This window comes from Prionailurus bengalensis, chromosome A3 (assembly GCF_016509475.1).
Source record: "Prionailurus bengalensis isolate Pbe53 chromosome A3, Fcat_Pben_1.1_paternal_pri, whole genome shotgun sequence".
NCBI lineage: Eukaryota > Metazoa > Chordata > Mammalia > Carnivora > Felidae > Prionailurus > Prionailurus bengalensis.
Genome location: NC_057354.1, coordinates 136,943,924 through 136,965,694, shown reverse-complemented (window position 1 = coordinate 136,965,694; position 21,771 = coordinate 136,943,924). Strand labels below are relative to the sequence as shown.

At 53.4% G+C, this 21,771-nt stretch overlaps 1 protein-coding gene and 1 long non-coding RNA gene across 2 annotated transcripts; one reads left to right on the top strand and one right to left on the bottom strand.

Moving 5' to 3' along the window:
• Positions 1-14,810: 14,810 nt before the first annotated feature.
• On the bottom strand, positions 14,811-16,192 carry LOC122467037. The gene is made up of 2 exons (XR_006292831.1): positions 15,583-16,192; positions 14,811-15,401 (listed from the first exon to the last, which is right to left on the bottom strand). It is a non-coding gene; the product is annotated as an uncharacterized LOC122467037 (long non-coding RNA).
• Positions 16,193-16,910: 718 nt separating this feature from the next.
• Positions 16,911-20,002, top strand: SOX11 (SRY-box transcription factor 11). The gene has a single exon (XM_043604617.1). The coding sequence runs from the start codon at positions 17,044-17,046 to the stop codon at positions 18,454-18,456; it is 1,413 nt and encodes a 470-aa protein (XP_043460552.1). The 5' UTR covers positions 16,911-17,043; the 3' UTR covers positions 18,457-20,002.
• Positions 20,003-21,771: the final 1,769 nt, after the last annotated feature.

The following is a 21,771-nucleotide window of genomic DNA, read 5'->3' as shown; positions in this document are numbered from 1 at the left end:
GCCCCAACCCGGCTGCCAGGGAGGCGCGGGGCTCCGGTGCCTCGGGGCAGGAGGGTGGCATCAGGGTGCCAGAGGCCGCAGGGGAAGGCGTCCCTTGGGGAGTCTGGGGAGGAGGCAGCTGGCACACTCAGGAAGGGGGGGGGGTCTCTGGAGAGCCGAGGTTCGGGCAGGTGGCTGGGGAGGAGGGGAGAGGCGCTTGTCTGCAGGGCGGCTGCGGCGGGGGGAGGGGAAGTGCATGAATACCGAGGGGGATAATCGCTGCCCAGGCTGGAGCCGGATTCTGAGTTGTGGGGACGGCCAGGCAAAAAGCAGAGGCTCCCGCAGGGAGGTGGCCGCAAAGCGTGTCGTCCCCAGAGTCACTGTGCCCTCCATTTAAAACCAACACGACTAACAGTTAAGCTGAAATGGAATCTGTTTTCCTTTGCAGAAGATAGAGAACATGGTTGTCTTTTAGGGTTTGTTTTTTTTTTTTTTTTTTAAGAGCTATTAAAAAGCCCAGTTTCTTCATTTGGGTGAGGGTCCCACTGGGATGCCTCTTTTCCTGTGTTCCATGAAGCCACCGGAATTCCCGTGATTTTCTAAAGCCCTTCACTCCAAAATGAGTCATCCAGAATGACATGTGGAATTAGTATGATGATGTATACTTGAGTCGTAGCTCGCAGTGGTGGGTGACTTATAGACCTACAGGGACGCGCCCGCCATGTTGAATCGCACGCAATTCACCGTCTTCTCGCCCGGCACTGGATTATGACACTGAAATTTATGTGTGTGTGTGTATGTATGTGCACGCACGCACGCACACACGCACACGGAGTAAAGTCCTGGTTTGTGAGCATAATTGGTTCCAAAAATCTGCTTGTAATCCAAAGCACTCGTATATCAAAGCGAATTCCAAGATCCTTTGGCTCGGTTGTGATCTCGTGACATTTGACATCTGGCACTACTCGTGTTGCAGGACACGGCTCGTTTATCGAGTTAAAATTTATTAGAAATGTTTGTTCGTCTTGCAGAATGCTCTCAGGACAAGTTCCTCGCAGTGCAAGGTTTTGCTGTATATCTCTATCTCTAGCTCTGTCTCTATCATCAAGAGTTGTCCAAACATTAAATATACGTTGCATGCCCCCTGGAGACACCACTTGACTTTCAAGCTCAGTAGCTTCCCCCGTCATTCTCCCCAAGCCAACAGGCCAGGCCTCCCCTCGTCCGAGAACCTGCAGGTGGCCAGTTCTCAGGAAACACCTGCCTGAGATTTAATGTCACACGGACGCCCATATGCTGACAAGCCTAAGCCTTTAAAGCAATGCTCCTATTGAAAAAAGACCCTCAAAAGCCAGAAAAAGACATTTTGCATAATTTATCTAGATTAGGGAGCCAGTCAAAGCCCCGCGAAGAGTGAGTGGCGAATTTGAAGATGAACCTGGAGGTGTGTGCGTGGTGCCCGTGGAGTGAGGACCGTGGATGGACAGACAGATGGACGTCACCACAAAAGTAGCACAAAAGTTGGAAGGTGAGGGGCGCCTGGGTGGCTCAGTCGGTTAAGCATCTGACTTCGGCTCAGGTCGTGGTCTCATGGCTTGTGAGTTCGAGCCCCACATCAGGCTCTGTGCTGACAGCTAAGAGCCTGGAGTCTGCTTTGGATTCTGTCTCCCTCTCCCTCTGCCCCTAACCTACTCACATTCTGTCTCTGTCTCTCTCAAAAATAAATGAACATTTAAAAAATTAAAAAAAATATTTTAAGGGGTGCCTGGGTGGCTCAGTCGGTTAAGCATCTGACTTTGGCTCAGCTCATGATCTCACAGTTCGTGGGTTCGGGCCCCACATCGGGCTCTGTGCTGACAGCTCGGAGCCTGGAGCCTGTTTCAGATTCTGTGTCTCCCTCTTTCTGCCCCTCCCCACTCACACTCTGTCTCCCTCCCTCTCTCTCTCTTTCTCTCTCTCTCTCAAAACAAAAATAAGCGTTAAAAAAAAAAGTTGGAAGGTGAACGTGATGGTTCCGGACTGTCTGTCCGGTGACTGGAGTGACACAACAGCACTCCTGTCCTTGTCCTCAGTCCCACAGCCTTCTCCACTGTCCTGCCTCAGGGGGTCTCTGGACAAGGCTGCTGGGTCCCACTGGGACGTTTCTGTGAAAACTTCCAGAAAGAGAAGTACTCAACATGAAGTCTGCATGTGCTACACACACACACACACACACACACACACACCTTCCAGCATAGATTTTAGTTCTCGTAAAGCCCACTTAAAAAACATACAAACATATGCATGCTAAGGGCATAGTTTAGAATAAGTAAAGGTCCTTTGAGAATTAAGGACCACATAGTCCCCGCATTTCCTATGTCACCTACTTTATAACAGCGCTGTGCGTCTATAAGTGACTCTGGGCACGAAGATTTTTTCACTTCTGTGTACGGACAAGGAAACAGTCTCAACGCAGTTATGTGACCTTCTCAAGGTCCCCCGCCATTAAAAGACCACAGTGGTGCTTCGCTCCTGGTGCACATTTGGTGATCCTTGGACGCAGAATGTCAGGAGAGATGTTAAGGACAAAAAGCTCCTGGAATTACGCATTGTTGTCTGTGTTCCTTCAAACAGACTGCCCCCCCCTTACCAACCTCCATATTCCCAGAAGAGAGAGAGTGCACTGGGCATAAACCCTTTCAAACTGAGCTGGCCACGGAGGAAGATATTCTGTGATTCTTAGAAGGAAGTTATTCGCAAACGACTTTACAGTATTTATTTCTATGAGCCATCTCCTCGTGGAACGCATGGTACTAAATCCTGCATGGGTCTGTTCCTCCCCACAGGACCACGAGCTCTGTGAGGACAAGCATCTCTACTTGCCCTCTGTATCCCCAGCGCTCAGACACAAGGCACGTTACCTGTACTCATCAAAGACACGCCCGGCTTCTGTAGAAGGCGCACTCTTCATTAATGACCTGATCGTGGTGGTTGGGATAGAGTTGGAGCTTAATAAATACTTCTTAAACATATAGACATGTACACATGAATGATTGAAGGATATTGATACCCCCTAAAAGAAAATACCGAGACACGAAGTGATGGGAGACGATCTGTTTGTAATATACTAAAGAGAAAAATTGTTCTCTTTGCTTGTTTGCTGTGGAATGTTCTCTCGGTAGCTAAAATAAACAGAAAACTCTGTTTCTTGAGCAAATTCCACCCCCCCCACTTTGATCAGCGTGTCATCAGCAAGGATGAAGTCATCCCAAATGAGATTGGCTCCTAATGGCATTAAAAAATTGGTAAGGACCACGTCTTTTAAGCACAAATTGTGACTTCATCATGGCTCATCACGGCTATGGGCTCCCCAGGTGTAAACATACAGCAGTTCATCCAAGAGCCGACTGAGTATCTGATCTCAAGTCATGAGCTTTAGTTGGGTGTGGTCATGCTCAGTTTGATGGACAGAAAGAAAATGTTAAATCAGATATCCCGATGGAGCCCTTTGCTATCGTCACTTGTGAACAGACCCTCTCAGCTTCTGTCTGGGTGAAGACGGGAGAATTACCTTTTTCTGAGATGGGGGTGGTCTGAAGTTTGGCCTCGTAGTGTTTCTTTCCAGACTCCAAGTTTAGTTGAAGGTGGAAGATATCACGGGTCCTGAATAACAGAATCAATCCTCAATGAGGTGTTCTATAATTTCCTGTATTTATTACTTAGTGATGATCCCCTATGGTCTGTCAATTCCCAATAGAGATGAAATTGTAAAATTTTATAGAGAGCACGAAAACCAGGAAGAGCCAAGCTGGCATGGCCTAGGCAGCACGCATTACCATTGAGCTACAGCCTGGTCGACCTTGTCAATATTGTTCCTGCCGCCCCCAGCTTCACAAAGACCTTCCGACTTTGCAGCAATTGGCCCCTAACCTATCGAGAAAGCTCTGAGTAATCCTAGCAGGCTGGATCTAAATATTGCTTTCTCTCCTTTCCATCTCCTCTATCCGGAAAACATTCAGGCAAAGACTTCCTACCTTAGGAAGGCAAAATCATCACATCTCTGGAAGAGACGGCTAAAACGCCTTCTTTCCTGTGTTCCACCTCGGTTCCCAAAGCGCCTTGGCCCATTTTTTTTACAATCCTACGGGAGCTTCGTAAAGTACTTCTCAACCGCCTGGTAACTTCGGGGACATAGGTGGGACCTACTCAGCCGTTTTCCCAAAGACAGAACTGTGGCTCTTACAGGGTAAGTTGACCAATTCAGTGAGCCGAGATTCCAAGCCGTAAAGCCAGAGCCCCTCATGCGGAATTGTGTGTGCTAAGTACTCTCGGCGCCCGCTCAGTATACATCGGAGTGTGTCGGGGATGTTGGTGTCGCACCCAGAAAAGCAGTGGCCGCGCCCTCTAAGCGATCTGGATGCCGCACATTGTCTTTGGATTTCAGGCGGATCGCGTGGCGGGGAGGGGCGGCCGCCTGATTCTCATCTTTCGCTTCTGGAAAATAGGAGCAAATTTACACGCGATTGATGTCAGCGGAGTCGGAGTTTTTATATCTCCCAAGGACTTGAATGTGTCATATAGAGCAGCTAATCATTTTTGTACAGGGCATAATAGGATGCTATATAGCCGTGCTGGAATTAACACAAACACAATACACAAGCTACAGCCGCGGTAGCTGAGCAAGTAAACGCATGACCAGGAAATACTATAAATATCTTTCCTTTTGTGCCTCAGATCCTATTCTTCGCTGTTCGGACCAAAAGCACACACACCAATAGTTCACTCATGCTGTCATTATTCCCCCAGAAAATGGACGGATCTCTTTGCTCTCTGCTTACAAGAGGGTAACTAGAGGCACGGCATCCAGTATTAGGAACGGCAGAGTTAGGTCCTGGGGAAAAAAAATGCTAAATATGCACGGACGAACTTGTCATTGCTCCCAGAAAAAGAGAGGTCTGAAGGAAGGAAAAAAAACACACACACACACGCACCTAGCTTGGGGGGCGGATATGAAGCCATTTTAAACCTGTGAAATTATCACTATGGCCTCTCGAAGATAAGAATTACACTCTGAATCAGTTCAAGGGTGGATTTGTTCCCTGGATCCTTGGAGCTCGCTGTGGGGAGGATGACGGGCACGGACACTTCCCTACTGCGCTCACCCACCGCTTTATAGGCTCACCTTGGGGATGCCCACCTGTTACGTATGACGACGGATGCTTCCTTTGAGAAGTCCTCAATTTACCCACTTTGGAGGTCTAAGAAACCCTCAGATTTAGAAGAGCGTGTGGTAGCGGATACGTTTTGTGTAGAACTTTACAGATTTCGAGCCCCCCTGAATCTTGTGTCATTGGTGAAGGAGAAAGGGACCTAGAATCAAAGTGCCGAAGGAGTTCTTTTGGGGGGAAATGCAGGAGGAACAGGGAGAAAGAATGCGTCTGAACACAATACACTCTGTTCTGCACTGCCTTTTGCTCCAGGACAATCCCTATAGACTCATGCAAGAGAAAAAAAGAAAATAATGGTAAGAGTGAACTCCCTAAAATATGGGTAAGATATTGAAAGCAGCAAACTGCGTTGCTGGGAGCGAGGTCACCGCAGGAGGCAGAAACGGAGCAATGACCTGGCCAAGGGGGACCGTGTGTCCTCTTTCTTGCTCTTGAATTTTCTTTTTCCGTCTCTGGCCACTCTCTCAGAGCGACCTTGACCTCTGGTCTTGTTCCTTATTTGTTCATTTGCTCGTTCATTTGCACGTCTACGCCCTACTAGGTGCCATGGTTCCTTGTTGACTTGAAGGAATATGCAGTGAAAGATGGACACCCTCCGCCTTTAGGAGAACTCACGGCCCAGGGGGACAGTCTTCTCTTTCGGTCCTGACGCTGTGTTTCTCATCCTGCCTGCGCCACGACGAGCGGGACACCCATAAGCTAAAATCCACGTTAATTTTCTTGCACGTGTCAGCCGTTCTTGCCTCCGAAATACGCCAGGGACACCGGCTAGAGGAACTTCATTGTATCGTGGAGGGCTAGCGCTGAAACAAGTCTTTATAAATAACCCAGAAGAACTTCCTTTCTCATAGACTCGGGCCCCCAAGAATCTCCCAGAGGCCAGCCTGCGTGCGGCGAAACAAGCAGCCTCATCCTGCTTTCCAGAACTCACTGTCACTGGGCAGGGGGATCCGGGAAATCGGGGGTGGGGGTGCATGCAAAAAGGGCTACTCTAGTGGCGTCTCCAAGTGCCAGAGGGGGTGCACCGACGCCTCAACAGTTCTGCCCACCGTGCGCAGCGTGGTCAGGAAACATGGTTAAAAACCGTTGTGTCCACGCACACCCAGAGTGCTGTCCCTCCACGGGATTTCCCTTCCGATAGCGCTCGGGCTGGGGGGCGGAGGGTGAGAGATCATCACCTTGACAACTTGGTTTCCAGTTCCAAACTAACTTACGTTGTTGAAGGGATGCCCTTTGGCTTGAATGAAAAGTTAAATCGTCCTTTTCTGGTTCTCACAGCTTTGCCGAGACCCCAAAGCTAAAAAGGGATTGACGTGGCCGTGCACGTCCAAGCCGTGACCATCAGACAGAGCAATGAAAGTCTGGCTGCGTGGTGGGCAGTTAGACCTTCCCTAACCCACTGCTGCCTAAGTGCCCATCAAAGTCTAGAAATCAACTAATGGGAGACATTCTTCAGAAAGACTATGTAAGAGAGGCCAGCTCTATGGTTCTTGTCCCCTCTCTTAATTTCCTGGGGCTGATGTGTCACTGACTTAGACAACAGGGCTGACTTAGACAACAGGAGTGACTTCTCTTTCAGCCTGGAGGCCAGCAGCCAGAGATCCAGTGGCCGAGTTGTTGGGTCCTTCTGATCACCGGGAGGGAGACTGTTCCAGCCGCTCTACTTGGCTCACCCGTTTCCATCTGCACCCCGTGTCTTCTCTCTGTGTGTGTCTGTCTCTGTGTCCAAATTCCTCTTTCTTAAAAGGTGTCACATCAGCCCTATTGGATTAGAGCCCCCCGAATGACCAGCCACCTTCTCAAAGGCCCCGTCTCCAAGTACAGTCTCATCCGGATGTACTACAGATTAGGACTCCCATGTGTGAATTTGGGGCCACACAATTCAGCCTTCAGCAGTCCCTTCCCTGGCTCCTAAAAATTCATGTCCTTCCACATGCAAAACTCAGGTGCCCCATCCCAACATCCCCACAGTCTTAGCCGGCCCCGGCATCATCTGTCAATCCTCAGCCCTGTCTAGATGTCATCTAGTTCAGTTATGGGTGACACTCGAGGTGAGTTTCTCACCATCTGTGAACCCGTGACACCAGACAGGTCACCTTCTCCCGAAGTACAATAGTGGGACAGGCAAGGACAGAGGTTCCCACGCTCCAAAGAGGAGACACCGGAAGGGGGAAAGGGGTCATGGTTGGAACCCTAGCAGGGACAATTGCATTCAGTTTTAAGGCTGACGCCAATCTCCTTTAGCTTGATACTCTTTGCTCTTGGGCCTGCTGGGCAGGACCTTTATCCGCCCCTCGCTGGACTTCACCTTGTCTGGGAACAAGGGTTCCAGCCCTGAGCTGTGGGGTCTCAGCAGGGGTGGGGGCTCAGCAGGGGCTGAGGCATGTGGGAACCGGCACCGGACTCCCACCTGGAGAGGTGAGGGCCAGGCATGTCTGCCCAGCAGAGTGAGCAGGCCAGAATCTGTTCGAGCAGAAGTTCCAGAAGTTTCCAAGAATCGAAAGGACATGGAGAAAGAGGGCTGGATAGGGTGCTTCCTCCTGAGCAGAATGGGCATTTGTGACCGGAAACAGCAGCTGAGAAGGTGCTTCAGGATCCCTGGAACAGGTGCCCCCGCCACAGAGAAGGGGGTGAAGTTGTAGCCGACAGTCTGTGCTCAGAGCCTTTACGACGCTGACACTGCAGTGCATTGAGAGAATGCTATCGAGACTGAAAAAGAGGCTGCAAATGTCACCGTGGGCATATGTGGGGGACTTTGACCTCTTTATTTGCTGCCTGTACGGTCCATGTTTCGACAACGAAAATGCACTACTTTTAAATGGAGCGAGAACAATCATCACATACCATAAAATACTGGAGTCACAGTTAAACGGTCATATTTAAAAAAGAAGAAACTCGGGCACCCGGGTGGCCCAGTCGGTTGAGCATCTGGCTTCGGCTCAGGTCGTGATCTCACGGTCTGGGAGTTCGAGCCCCGCATCGGGCTCTGTGCTCACAGCTCGGAGCCTGGAGCCTGCCTCGGATTCTGGGTCTCCCTCTGTCTCTGCCCCTCCCCTGCTCACTCTCTGTCTCTGTCTCTCTCTCACTTAAGAGAATGCAACGAAACTAACATCCCCTAGTGTAGAATTTCTGCAGAAATGATGTGTTTGGTCACATAAACACTATAAAGCTCTGAAACATCCACGTGACCTTGGAAGCCACTTGGTCTGAAATACTCACACACAGAAGAGGAATATGGCAGCCAAAATGGTTATCCATTGGTCTGAAGTCAGATGGGTGATTCATGGTGTAGCAGGAGGGGGAGAGTCTGGGTTTTCCCGGCCCAGAGTGTGGCGCCCGCACGCAGCCCTCTGCGCAGGGGTCTCTCCAAGCTGAGCAAACACAGGGATCCTTCTACCAGCTGCTCCCCTCTCCCCCCCCCCAGTCCATGGTTGTACGTTCGCACACCAACCGACAGCTAGTGTAACGGGAAGCAGAGATGGGCAGGATCAGTGAGTGCCCCCTCCAGGGAAAGGTGCAAAGCCCATGCCTCTCTACAGGTTGCTTTCGCTCACTCTATTTCTTACCCGTGCTTTGATTATCTAGAATTTAATGACTGTGCTCCACACAGCTCTGCCTACGCTACAGGGATAACGCAACTAATAACGCTGTTTCGTGGCAAAAGACGAGGGGTGGGGGGGAGAAAAGATCTGAACTGCCTTGAACATCAAAAAGATGCAGCGGAGACAAGCAGAGAGAGAGGGAGAGAGAAAGGGGGAGCAGGGGAGAGAGAGGGAGAGAGAGAGAGGTTGAGAGAGAGTGGGAGGGAGCGAGACAGAGACAGAGGATGAGGGGAGGTTGGTTCAACAAGGGCTGGAGAAGAAAACAAGAGAAGCTACCCAAGTCCAAGAATCGGATAAGGAAAGACGCGCTTCTCCGGGGCTCAGGTGGGGAGGTGGAGACACAGCAGAGGCCGCTGTGCAAGAGGCATTGCTGGGACCTGGCCTCCTTCCACCCAACGGAAGAGGGCACCTCATCAGGCGTCACCAGCGATCACCTTCTCGGCCAGGTCCGTCCGTAGGCACCTGCCTCCTGAAGTTGCATCCACCACGTCCCCGAGATCTACAGGCCGCTCCCTGGCGAGATAGTCACTAGCTCCTGGGCGCCCGGCCTGGGGGGACATCCCCGAAACTAACGACCCATCCGTCGCTCTGGGCGGGGATGGTTTCTCTAAGAACAGATGAAGATCCCTTCATCGGGACGGTAGCCATGTGGAAAGAAATCAGATCTGATGTACTCCCAAAATTGGCGATCCACGCCTTTTTATTTCAGACTCCTGTAAACCTACAGACACTCACACTCACAACTACACACGTCCTCTTCCTGAGTGGTGACGGTGACACAGAGGCACTGCTGGAAAAGGAGCAGAGCCTCCGAGGGAAGGGCCTCCTCCGTCCCCAGGTGGATGGACGGGTGTCTTCTCCCCCCCTCCCCCCGCACACGGCCACCTGAGGACGGGCACACAGCGTCTTTGGAGTGTCTCTTTGGTTCGGGGGGTGAAGGGTTCGCATAACACACAGGAGCCCTGTCGCCAGCCCACCTCGCTGGCTGCCCATCCCCGGGGGCACGAGACGGGGCGGCTGCAGGAAAATACAGCAGGTGCAGAAGCAGGCAGCACCGTGTGCAAGCTCGGAGGGCAGCCTGGGAGGAGGGCAGACCTGAGTTTTTAGGAAACAATTACTTACGTTTTTTATAAATAAGGGTTTTTTTTAATCCCCAGGTGTCCAGTCAAATAGTTTTCCTAGAGCAGTTTCTCATCAACAGACAAACAAACAAACAGGTGGAGACTGAAGTTGATTCATGTAAGTTTAATGAAAATAAGTTTTGTTTAAATTGCAGAAGCCATCGAGTTCTAACAAATGCCTAGTCACTAGGACCAGCGTGAGTGCAGGAAACAGCTTTATCTGGAACCACAAGCGTCTCTCCCGGGCACGGCTGCAGTTTCATTCGTGTGTAGTGTGAATGTGCCCGGGGTCACGATGCAAAGATGTGTTTCGTGTGGCAGGCCACGGTCAGAATAAGTTTGAAAGCCACTGCTCTGTGCTGCGCTGCCCTAATGCTCCTTTGCGTTGTTGCTGATTGCAATAGAGATAAAGCTAGAGAGGCCGAAAGAAAAGAACGCTGCTTTGCCTGCATTGCAAAGGGGAGTGGATTTTGTTCGAGGGCGAAGCGCTCCATTGGACATGAACTTGGGGAGCCCTATAGGCCCGGCCGCATGTTGGAGGAGGGTCTAGTTGCAGCGTGGTAACTGGGAGACCGGCTCGGTGTCTGGGGCTGAAATTCTGAGAGTCTTGAGGACAGCCGAAATGCACACGGAAACCAGCAGGAGCGAGTGAAATCCGGGGTCACTTGGGTGGGAGAACTGGCCGAGCTCCCTGGGGTGCGTGAACAAATAGGAAAATTCACTGGACATTTGGCGAGCGGCCACTGCCTGCCAGGGACTGCTGGAGGCACTGGACGGACAGAGTTTCGAACCACCACAACAGCAACATCTGTGGGCCTCCCGCCAGACGCAGGTGTTCTTCTCAGCACTTGGGGATGACGGTGAGAAGGTGGATGCTGCCCGCATCCCTGCTGGAATGGGAAGCGGGGTGGCCACTCGGGAAGACAGTTTGGTGGTTGCTTACAAAGTTCGATATGCTTTGGCCACAGGATCCAGCTCTTTGGTATTCACCCAAGGATTTGGAAACTTAGGTCCACACAAATACTCCGTATGGAGGTTTAGAGCAGCTTTACTCACAATTGCCAAAACTTAGAAGCAACAGGTGAGTGGATACACTGTGGTCCATCCAGACAATGGAATACTACTCAGCACACACACACACACACACACACACACACACACGAGCTGTCCAACCATGAAAAGCCCGGGAGGAACCTTAAATACTTCTTTCCAAGTGGAAGAAGCCAATGTAAAAAGGCTACATGCTACAGGATTCAAGCTATAAGACATTCTGGAAAAGACCAAGAAGAAAGAAACTGCAGAGAGAGTAAGAGGATTAGTGGTTGCCAGACCCCAGACGCAAATGGCATTTAGAGCAGGGCAACTATTCTGCGCGATTCCATTGTGATGGACATATCGTGTCATCATCCGTTTATCGAAACCTATAAAGTGTGCACCACCAAGAGTGAGCCCTAATGTCAACTGCGGGCTCTGGGCGATTGTGATGAGTCCGTGCAGGTTCACAGATGTTAACCACGCACAGCTCTCATAGGGCGTGTCCACAGTGGGGGAGGCTGTGCGTGTGTGAGGGACAGGCATATATGAGGATTTTCTGTACTTTTCACTCAGTTTTGCAGTGGACCTAAAACTACTTTTAAAAAGCCCATTTAAAAGAAAATACGTACCTCATACGAATAATAAAAAAAGAAAAAACATGAAGTTTGGAGGCAGTAGGTTTGTATAATTCTTTTGTTATTATTAAGAATCAAGGGCTACATGATGAGATCCACTAAAATAATTACAGGAAGGAAGGAAGGGGGAGAGGGAAGGAAGGAAGGAAGGAGGAAGGAGGAAAGGAGGAAGGGGGAGGAAGGGGAAGGAGGAAGAAAGGAAAGAACAAAAGAAGGGAGGGAGGAAGGGAGGGAGGGAGGGAGGAAGGGAGGGAGGGAGGGAGGAAAGGAGGGAGGGAGGGAGGACGGGAGGGAGGGAGGAAGGGAGGGAGGGAGGGAGGAGGGAAGGAGGGAGGGAGGGAGGAAGGGAGGGAGGGAGGAAGGGAGGGAGGAGGGAAGGAAAGAAGGAAGGAAGGAGGGAGGGAGGGAGGGAGGGAGGGAGGGAGGAAAGGAGGGAGGGAGGGAGGGAGGGAGGAAGGGAGGGAGGGAGGGAGGGAGGGAGGAAGGGAGGGAGGGAGGAAAGGAGGGAGGGAGGGAGGAAGGGAGGGAGGGAGGAAGGGAGGGAGGAGGGAAGGAAAGAAGGAAGGAAGGAGGGAGGGAGGGAGGGAGGGAGGGAGGGAGGAAAGGAGGGAGGGAGGGAGGGAGGAAAGGAGGGAGGAAGGGAGGGAGGGAGGGAGGAAGGGAGGGAGGAAGGAGGGAGGGAGGAGAGAAGGAAGGAAGGAGAGAAGGAAGAAAGGAAGGAGGAAGGAAGGGAGGGAGGGAGGGAGGGAGGGAGGGACAAAAAGGAAAGGGAAAGGGAAAGGAAAGAAGGACACTGGAACTGGCATTTTCAATCCGAGGCAGAATATTCCAGAGTCTTAGAACACCCAAGCCACCGTCACTCAAACTTCAATAGTGTCTCATTAATAGGTGAACTCAGTGGGTTTTAACCAACATTGTTTAAAGAAATGGAAAAGGAAGTAGCCTGTATTACACTGGATAAGGAGAGATATTCATTTGTGACACTTTGGTTCCTGCTTTGTATACATACAGCTTGTGTGCTGGTCACGATGTAAAATTATGTTTTATAAATAAGTTTCAGAGTCCCTGCCCTATGTCCTTCTGCTAGTGTTTTAATGAAGCGTACTCTCTGGCTGGGTGATTCAGAGAACACACGAGTGAGAATATCAACAGATTATTGTAGCGACTAAAGTATGTCCTGATGTACCAAACATGAAGTGACCGTCACTGGCAGCCTACGTGTTGAGGGAAGGGGCAGCAGGTGCCTGGAAGCACACCCCACCCCCACCCCCACCCCCACCCCCACCTCCAGCATTGCACCTGGGGCTAAATGCAACGCAGGAGATCAATATGCAAAGATCAGGTGAAAAGAAAGCTCTAGATGGATAGGCTAAAATGCCAAGGCCCTAAAGCACCATGAGAAAAAAAACAGGGTAAGACAGGGTCTGGAGAGTCTGGGAGTTCAACTGACACCCGTCACCCGGTCTGAGGATACCTACAAGGGGGGTTCCAGGTAGACAGAGGATATAGGGATCAAACTCAGGATTCAGGTCTGAGGCAGAGATGCCGAGAGCTAGCAGAACAGTGAGGGGAGAAGCCTGTTTCAGGAGAGTGGGTCACGAGAGAGGAGATGGAAAGAATTGTCCTGCGGGGTATCATTTCAGCGATGGAGATAATGCACGTAGTCAGAGCTCTTGTGAAACGGGTGTGTTCAATTTAACGGGTCAAATATTTACCCAGTGATATTTTTAGTGTATTATTTGCTTAGCAAAATGTTTCTTGTTCCGAGGGAGTAGGAACACTTTGCATGTATTCTAAATGTGTTATCATGATTTTGAGCGATTTCGTATAATAGCTTACCCCTTACATAACAGTTCTTATAAATGAAAGGTCTTCTTTCTAAAGATACGTTTGTTAAAAAAAAATAATAACGATGATAAAAATAGTCATTTGTGGCTATAATAGAATGTACATCTTAAGACTCTGAGCATTAATTATATACCCAACAATGTTTAATATTAGCAGGAAAACTGCAGAGACGTCCATAGATATACACACACATGAAATGTATATTGGCTGTGAAAAGATGATTCAGAGGTCTAATCCTGATGTGCATTCACCAGGTTTAAATATAGCAGGCAAAGTTCCATTTTACTAAGCTAAACTTTCAGGAAGTGTATCATTACAGAGGACTGCATTTTCCATTTGTTAGCCTCAAGTTCCTTTAACTAGTTGGTTGATGCTGATGCTGCAAGCATCCATTTTTTACGAGTTAATACTGTTCCTGTGAGAAGCATTCAGGTCTCAGGCATGTTCCCATTTCTTTTCTTTTAATGTTATGCTTATTTTAAAACCTTCCCATAGAGAGGGTGGAAAAAAAAAAAAAGAAGAGAAAGGAAAGAAAGGAAAAGAAAAGGAAAGGGAAGAAAAGAGAAGAAAAGAAAAAAAAGGAAAGAAAAGAAAGAAAAAGTATACATAAGAGTTATTTAGTTTTTCTTTTCTCCCTTCAAATCCTCACTAAATTCACTCACATTAAGGAGGTGGGTAGATCGTGTTACAAAATAGCAATCTAGGTAATCCTTTTTGAAAATTGGGACCTTTCTATAGAAGACAGAGGGGGGAATTAGCTCCAGTCCATTCCTGTGGAAGTCTCCATGCCCTGCTTTTGCTCCGCCAACCTCTACTGTGTGTTTGTGGAAAGACCCATCAAGTCACAGCACTCCCCTCTCATGGTCCCTGCTGCCTGGCTCGCACTAATAAACAATCCCTGTCACTCTGGTTTTCTCTTCTCCGAGGGTGACCCATCTTTCTCAGAACAGAAATTATGTTTCTTATCCGAAAGACTAAATATTAACTTATATTTCCTCTGAGAAGATCATAGCACTCCCAGAATAAACCCGTTACTTTCCAGCCTGATTGCCCTTAATCTAATTCTCATTCTAAAGCTAAACATGATGTTTGCTGTCAAGTGAAAAAGGCAAATAGACACCGAATTTGCTTAAGATTTGCAAAGGCATTCTCTCTCAGAGTCTGAAATGCTAGATGCCCTCATGGTTTGCACGAAAATAATGCAACTGGGCTAAATTATTTCGAGGCTTCTGGCTGGAGTATGGATTTATCATGTGTTGGGTGGGGTGGGGGGGAGCAGTGAGGATTCACCAGTCCATCCACCCACCCTCCGGCCGTGTTCCCAGGAGCTGAAATGGCTGGGAAGTGTGCGCGCAGAGACAGGAACACGAGGCAGGGCTTGCCTTGTGGGAGTGAATACGGATTTTCACACACTGCCTTCGGTTTTATACATCTCCAGACTTGCGGTCACCCTGTATGGATGACTGTAAATTCCTCTGGTTCCGATGGCTGGAGAGCATAGATTGCCCACAGGATTGGCTTGAATATCACAAGGATTGGACGCAGTGTTTTTCTTTAGGATGAATAACGTGGGGGAGGGTACTGCAATGGTGGCGCGCGCCCGCGCGCGCGCACACGCACACACACACACTCACACACACTCACACAACCGCGCGCGCGATGGTCTGTGAAAAATGTGAAAACATGGTACCATTTTCTGTGACTAAAGGCATCGGGAAACTGCAATGTGCAAGCAATGCAGTGTCATTTGCAGGAAAGGAACCCGAAAGGGAGCAGCGGGTTGGGGTCACCGTGCGAGTCCTAAGAGGCTGACTTGTCTCGCGAAATACTCTGGGCAGTATCTCGGGGAATTACTCAAAGTTGCCGGCTCGCCAGCGCTGGAGGGTGTGAAGGCAGCGATGACGACAGGCAATGAATAGGAAGCAGGTTTTCTTTCAATCTCCCCGCAGAATATCCACAGATGGGTAACAGCGACTAAATAAAGAAACACAAAGAGAAACGGGTTTCCAAGTAGCACAGCGGGACCGACGGGCCATGGGGCCGCTTTACATAAGCCAGCCTGTTCTCCGGCTACGCTCGCGGTCCTAGGAGCAGTGCGCCCCACCTGGGCACAGACACCGGACGTATTTGGACTCGGGAGTTGGGGTGCACCTACTTTTCTCCTCGGTCCGTGTCGCTAACTAAAACAGCCGAGGCCCCGCAAGGCGTGCTGGCTCCTCGCTAGACGTTCAGGACGAGGCAGCTCCGGAGGGCGCTGGTGACCGAGAGAGGGGGAGGGGACAAAGAGGAAGAGGGGGAACGGGAAGGAGTGGGGAGCGGGGGGAGGGGACAGGGCGGGCTGGAGAGCCCGGGGGGCGGGGCCGTGCCGAAGCTCGCGGGTCCCGGGAACCGGGTTCAGAACCAGCCTCGGGAGTGGCCAGATGGAACGCGAGGACCGGGCCCCCGCCCCAGCCCAACCCCGCAGACCGTTACTCCGGCCTCCGCCTGGGGCGGGACGCACGCGGGCCGGGCGCGGCCAAACGGTCCCGCTGCGTCTCCGGTCGCCGCCGAGGGAGGGAAAACACGGGGAGAAAAGGGACAAAGCACCGAAAATGCAGACGGGGGGAAGGGAGAATGCAGCCTCTCGGGCTTTATATGGATTTCTTTGCCTTAGAAAAACAGGGAGAAAGGGAAAAGGAGAGAGAGAGAGAGAGAGAGAGAGAGAGAGAGAGCCCACGTGCCCGGGAGGTGTTGTGTTAAAGCGCCACCTGCCGTCGGCCGGGGCGCGGCGGGCTCCCCCGGCGGGCTCGGGCGCGCGCGGCTCCGGGAGGCAGAGGCAGCCACCCGGGGGCGCGCCGGGCGGCACCCGCCCGCTCCGGCTGCGCGCGTGCCCGAGCGTGTGCCCCGGGAGGGCGAGCGCGCCCGGTCGGCTCGCTCGGACCGGCCTCCCGGGGACCCGGCACAAAGGGGCGCCCGGCCCGGCCCGGACTAGTCCGGTTCGCCGCGGTGCAGCGCGCGGCTCCCGCGCATCCCGGGAAGCGGCGCATCTGTGCACACACGCGGATTTTTTTTTTTTTTTAAATAACATATTTCCAGACGTGCCTCCCCCCTCCTCCCGCTCCCCCACCCCCCATCTTTGCAAAGCAGCCCCGAGGGCGGACGGGGGGGGGGGCGGAGGGGGCGTGGCCGAGGAGTTAATAAAGGGAGAGGGGCGGAGCCGGGCAGCAGCCATTGGCTGGCCCGCAGAGTGATGTCACCCATATGACGCCCTGATAACTAGTTGGGAGAGAGCCCTCAACTTTTTGCAGAAGGAGCGCGCGCGCCTGGGAGTGCTCGGGGTCCGGCGCTTGCGGCGGGAGCCACGAGCCGGAGAGAGGGGGTCCCGGGCTGCCTCGACCGCCGCCGCCTCTCCCGTCGCGGCCGCAGCTTCCCGCGCTCGGGCGGCCGTCGCCGCCGCAGCCGCCGCAGCCGCTGTGTGCAGCCTGGAAGGGGGGGCGGGGGGGAGGGGGGGAGCCGCGGACGCGGGGTACCGAGGACTTTGCAACTTGCCCGGGAAGGTGGAGGGGCGAGAGGGGGAGGGGGACCTCCGCACGAGACCGAGCGGCCCGGGTTGGAGCGCCCAGCCCCGCGGCGGATCATGGTGCAGCAGGCGGAGAGCTTGGAAGCGGAGAGCAACCTGCCCCGGGAGGCGCTGGACACGGAGGAGGGCGAATTCATGGCTTGCAGCCCGGTGGCCCTGGACGAGAGCGACCCGGACTGGTGCAAGACGGCGTCGGGCCACATCAAGCGGCCGATGAACGCGTTCATGGTGTGGTCCAAGATCGAGCGCAGGAAGATCATGGAGCAGTCCCCGGACATGCACAACGCCGAGATCTCCAAGCGGCTGGGCAAGCGGTGGAAAATGCTGAAGGACAGCGAGAAGATCCCGTTCATCCGGGAGGCGGAGCGGCTGCGGCTCAAGCACATGGCCGACTACCCCGACTACAAGTACCGGCCCCGGAAAAAGCCCAAAATGGACCCCTCGGCCAAGCCCAGCGCCAGCCAGAGCCCCGAGAAGAGCGGCGGCGGCGGCGGGGGCGGCGGCGGCGGCGGGGGCGCGGGCGGCGGCGGCGGCGGCGGCGGCGGCGGGGGCGCGGGCGGCGGCGCGGGCGGCGCCAAGACCTCCAAGGGCTCCAGCAAGAAATGCGGCAAGCTCAAGGCCCCCGCGGCCCCCGCGGCCGGCGGCGCCAAGGCCGGGGCGGCCAAGGCGGCGCAGCCCGGGGACCTGGGCGGCGCGGGCGACGACTACGTGCTCGGCAGCCTGCGCGTGAGCGGCGCGGGCGCGGGCGGCGGCGGCGGCGGCGGCGGGGGCGCGGGCAAGACCGTCAAGTGTGTGTTCCTGGACGAGGACGACGAGGACGACGAGGACGACGACGAGCTGCAGCTGCGGATCAAGCAGGAGGCGGACGAGGACGACGACGAGCCGCCGCACCAGCAGCTCCTGCAGCCGCCGGGCCAGCAGCCGCCGCAGCTGCTGAGACGCTACAACGTCGCCAAAGTGCCCGCCAGCCCCACGCTGAGCAGCTCGGCCGAGTCCCCCGAGGGCGCGAGCCTGTACGACGAGGTGCGGGCCGGCGCGGCCTCGGGCGCGGGGGGCGGCAGCCGCCTCTACTACAGTTTCAAGAACATCACCAAGCAGCACCCGCCGCCGCTCGCGCAGCCCGCGCTGTCGCCCGCGTCCTCGCGCTCCGTCTCCACGTCCTCGTCCTCCTCGTCCAGCAGCGGCGGCAGCGGCAGCGGCAGCGGCGGCGAAGACGCCGACGACCTGATGTTCGACCTGAGCTTGAATTTCTCCCAGAGCGCGCACAGCGCCAGCGAGCAGCAGCTGGGGGGCGGCGCGGCGGCCGGGAACCTGTCCCTGTCTCTGGTGGATAAGGATTTGGATTCGTTCAGCGAGGGCAGCCTGGGCTCCCACTTCGAGTTCCCCGACTACTGCACGCCCGAGCTGAGCGAGATGATCGCGGGGGACTGGCTGGAGGCGAACTTCTCCGACCTGGTGTTCACGTATTGAGAGGGGCGCCCCGCTTCTCGCTCTTTCTCTCCGCGGGTGCTGAGCAGGGTTCCTCGGGAGGAAGTCGTGGTGGTCGTGGCGGTGATGATGATGATGATGATGATGATGGTGGTGTCGATGGTGTCGGTGGTGGCGGTAGGGTGGAGGGGAGACATGAGATGCTGATCTCGATGTGATGTCGTGACACAAAGAAATTGGAAAAGATGATGAAAATTTTGGTGGAGTTAGAGTGAAATGAGTAATTTTTAAACCGTTTTTCCTGTCCCTTTTTTTGTTTGTTTGTTTGTTTTGGGGGGGGTTGTTTGTTTGTTTTTGTTTTTGCTCCCCGCCCTTCCTTTATCGTGTCTCAAGGTAGTTGCATACCTAGTCTGGAGTTGTGATTTCCACCCCCACCCCCAAATGTGGTTTTGTAATTACTATTTCTTTTTCTTGAAATTCGTGATTGCAACAAAGGCGGAGGGGACAGGGCGGGGGAGGGGAGGGAGGACCCGCTCCGGAAGGCGCTGTTTGAAGCTTGTCGGTCTTTGAAGTCTGGAAGACGTCTGCAGAGGACTTTTCGGCAGCACAACCGTTACGCTAGGGAGTTGGTTGGAGATTTTTTTTTGTTCGTAAGAGATCTTAAAGAACTGATGATTTTTTTTTAAAAAAAAGAGAAACAAACACAAAAACAAAAAAGGGACCATTGCAACTTTTTTATTTTATTTTATTTTTTTGGAGGGAGAAAACTGATGTCTTCTATGCATCCGATTCTTAACAAAACTGCAGGGAGCTTGAAAAAATGCAGACTGTACAAACGCTTACAAAAAAAAAAAAACTGTGAACTGACTTAAGATCAGAGTTTACTTTTCAGATCAAATTGTTTATGGTTTTACAAATGTGATTTCTACTTGCCAACTTTTTTTTTGTAACTTGTTCCCTTATACCTCCTTGATTGAATACCAGACAGCCTAGACCTCAGTACAAAAGGTATTGAAACATTTTTGATACATAACAGACCTCAGTCTTTTTTAAAAATTAATATATTTTCAGGCGTATTTTTGTACAGTGAAAAGGGAACATTCTTGCTGTGTTTTTTCAGTAAGACTTTCAGGCACTTCTTCCCTTTTGATTTCTTTTTTTCCTCTGTTTTTTAGCATGCAAGTATGTTGGTACGTTATGTCCTGGTTTTAAAAGGATTAAAATTTTAAAATAATCCTTGCATCTAAAGGCCTTGTGGTTTTAAAAAAAAAAAAAAAGCAAACTTTTTTTTGTACAGCTATAGTAGAGATTTGTTCAATATTTGTAGGTAAAGATTTATTGAAAATGGTGATATAGACCTCAGAGCTGTTATCTTAGTCTAAAGATTGTATATGTACTGTACTATAGTAGGACTTTATGTATCTCATACGCTGTGATATGTGGATGGGGCCCCAGATGGAAGGTTTGAAACTGGATTCTCGATTTTTAGCAAAAAAAGGAAAAAAAAAGGCACATAGTTTAAAAAGTTTCTCATTTTGTGCAATATAATCTAAATAAAGTACAGACCATCTGCATATTTTGTAGCAAATGGTGGCAAAGCAGACTCAATGCACTGTCGACATCGTTCCCTGTTTTTTTTTCTTTTTTTTTTTTTTGTGCTGGAAGTCTGTATCTTGACAATTTTAATAAATCAGCTGGAACTGATAGAAACTCGCATCTCCAATAGTCTCTATAGAAGTCCAACTGGAGGCCCATGTTGTCGCAGCGCATTCAGTGACGAGGCTGTTGTGCGGCGGGTGGGAGTGGGGTTAGGCTGGAAAGGGCTCACTCCGCAGGCCGGTTTCTTTTTCCTCTGCCTTCGGTGGCTGGTGATTGAAATCCAGGGAGGAGGATTCTTTCCCTCTGCCTTCCCTTCCCGCCCCCCGCCCCGTCCGTTTCCTTTCTCACCTCCGCCTCCACTCCCACTCTCCCCCCCCCCCAACCCAGCCCGGCCGGGGCGGGGCGGGGCGGCCTGGGCGAGGACCCGGGGCCCGCGCGCGCCGTCGGTGTCCTGCGCTCGCTGGGGGTGCGCGTTCTCTGCGCCCGGGCTGCGTCCCGGCTTCGCGTCGCGGTGACCGCCACCCTCGGGGCGCTCTGCTCCCCGCCGATCTCCTTTGGAGGGTGGGAACGGCCGTTTCGAGTTTTGAATTTTTCTTTCTCTCTCTCTCTTTTTTTTTTTTCCCCTCCCCTAACGCTGCATCTCCGCGTGTGCGCAGAGGTAGATGCTGTGGGGAGCGAGGCCGCCGTTCCCGACCCCGAGCGGCGCCCGGGGCCGGAAGGGCTTGTCGGTGTCGGTCTCTTCCCGGCCGCTCCGCGCGGGCGGGAGCGCGGCGGGGCGGCGGGGGGGGGGGGGGGGCCTGGCACCGCCACCCGAGCCGCGGCCAGCGGGGTGTCGGCGGGGGCACCGAGGGCGCAGCCCGCGGGGGTCGGGCCCCGGAGGCGCGCGGGGACGCCGGTGCCCCGAGGCCCGCGGGGCGGGGTGGGGGTGGGGGGAGCGAACCGGGGAGAGGCGCCGCCGCACCCGCGTACCCGCGCCCTCGCGCGCGCGCGCGCGCGCGCCGGCTCCCGGGCCGCCCCGGAACTTGCCTCCGGGAAGGCGCCCCGGCTTCGGGGTTGTTCTCCTTCCCCCGCTGCCTCCTGGGGCTCCGCGCCCTGCTCGCCGCGGGCCCTTCGCGCGGCCCTCCCCCCTTCTCTGGGCTCCGCTTCGCCTGGGCCCGCCCCCCCTCCCGTGCCTTCCGCCCCTCCCGCCCCTCTTTTCCCGGGGGGCCGCGCCGGGGGAGGGGCAGGGGGAGGCCGCGCGGGGCCGGGGGGCAGGGGGGGAGGCCGGCCAGCCCCACCCCCGCGCCCGGGCGCCCGCCGCGGGGGCGGTTTCGGCGGCTAATTGAAACTCAGCGCAGAATCACCACTACTCCTTTCTAACCTACTGACACGGTTTACCAGGGTTCGGCCTCCATTTTTACCCAGATTTGGCGAGACCGAACGGGGCGTCGCACGCTGCCGGGGATGCTAGGCCGAGGGGCCCCGCACCCTCCCTGCCTCCCCTCCCCCGCTTCCGGGGGGGGCCTGTGCCCCCCCCCAGCCCCAAGCCGCGGCCTCCCCCCCCCCCCGGCCCCCACCCCTGGGACGCGAAGCCCGCGAGCTTTGGCTGCCGAGGGACGGAGTTGTGTGGTTCCCCCTCTCGATGAACCATCGGATTCGGGTAGGACACTGGGGACGCGAGAGGGCTAGGGGTTCGCAGGGCTCTCCGTACAGAACTGGATTTCTGGAGTTGGCTACCTTTTTTTTTTTTTCTTGAACCTTTCAATATGATAGACCGAT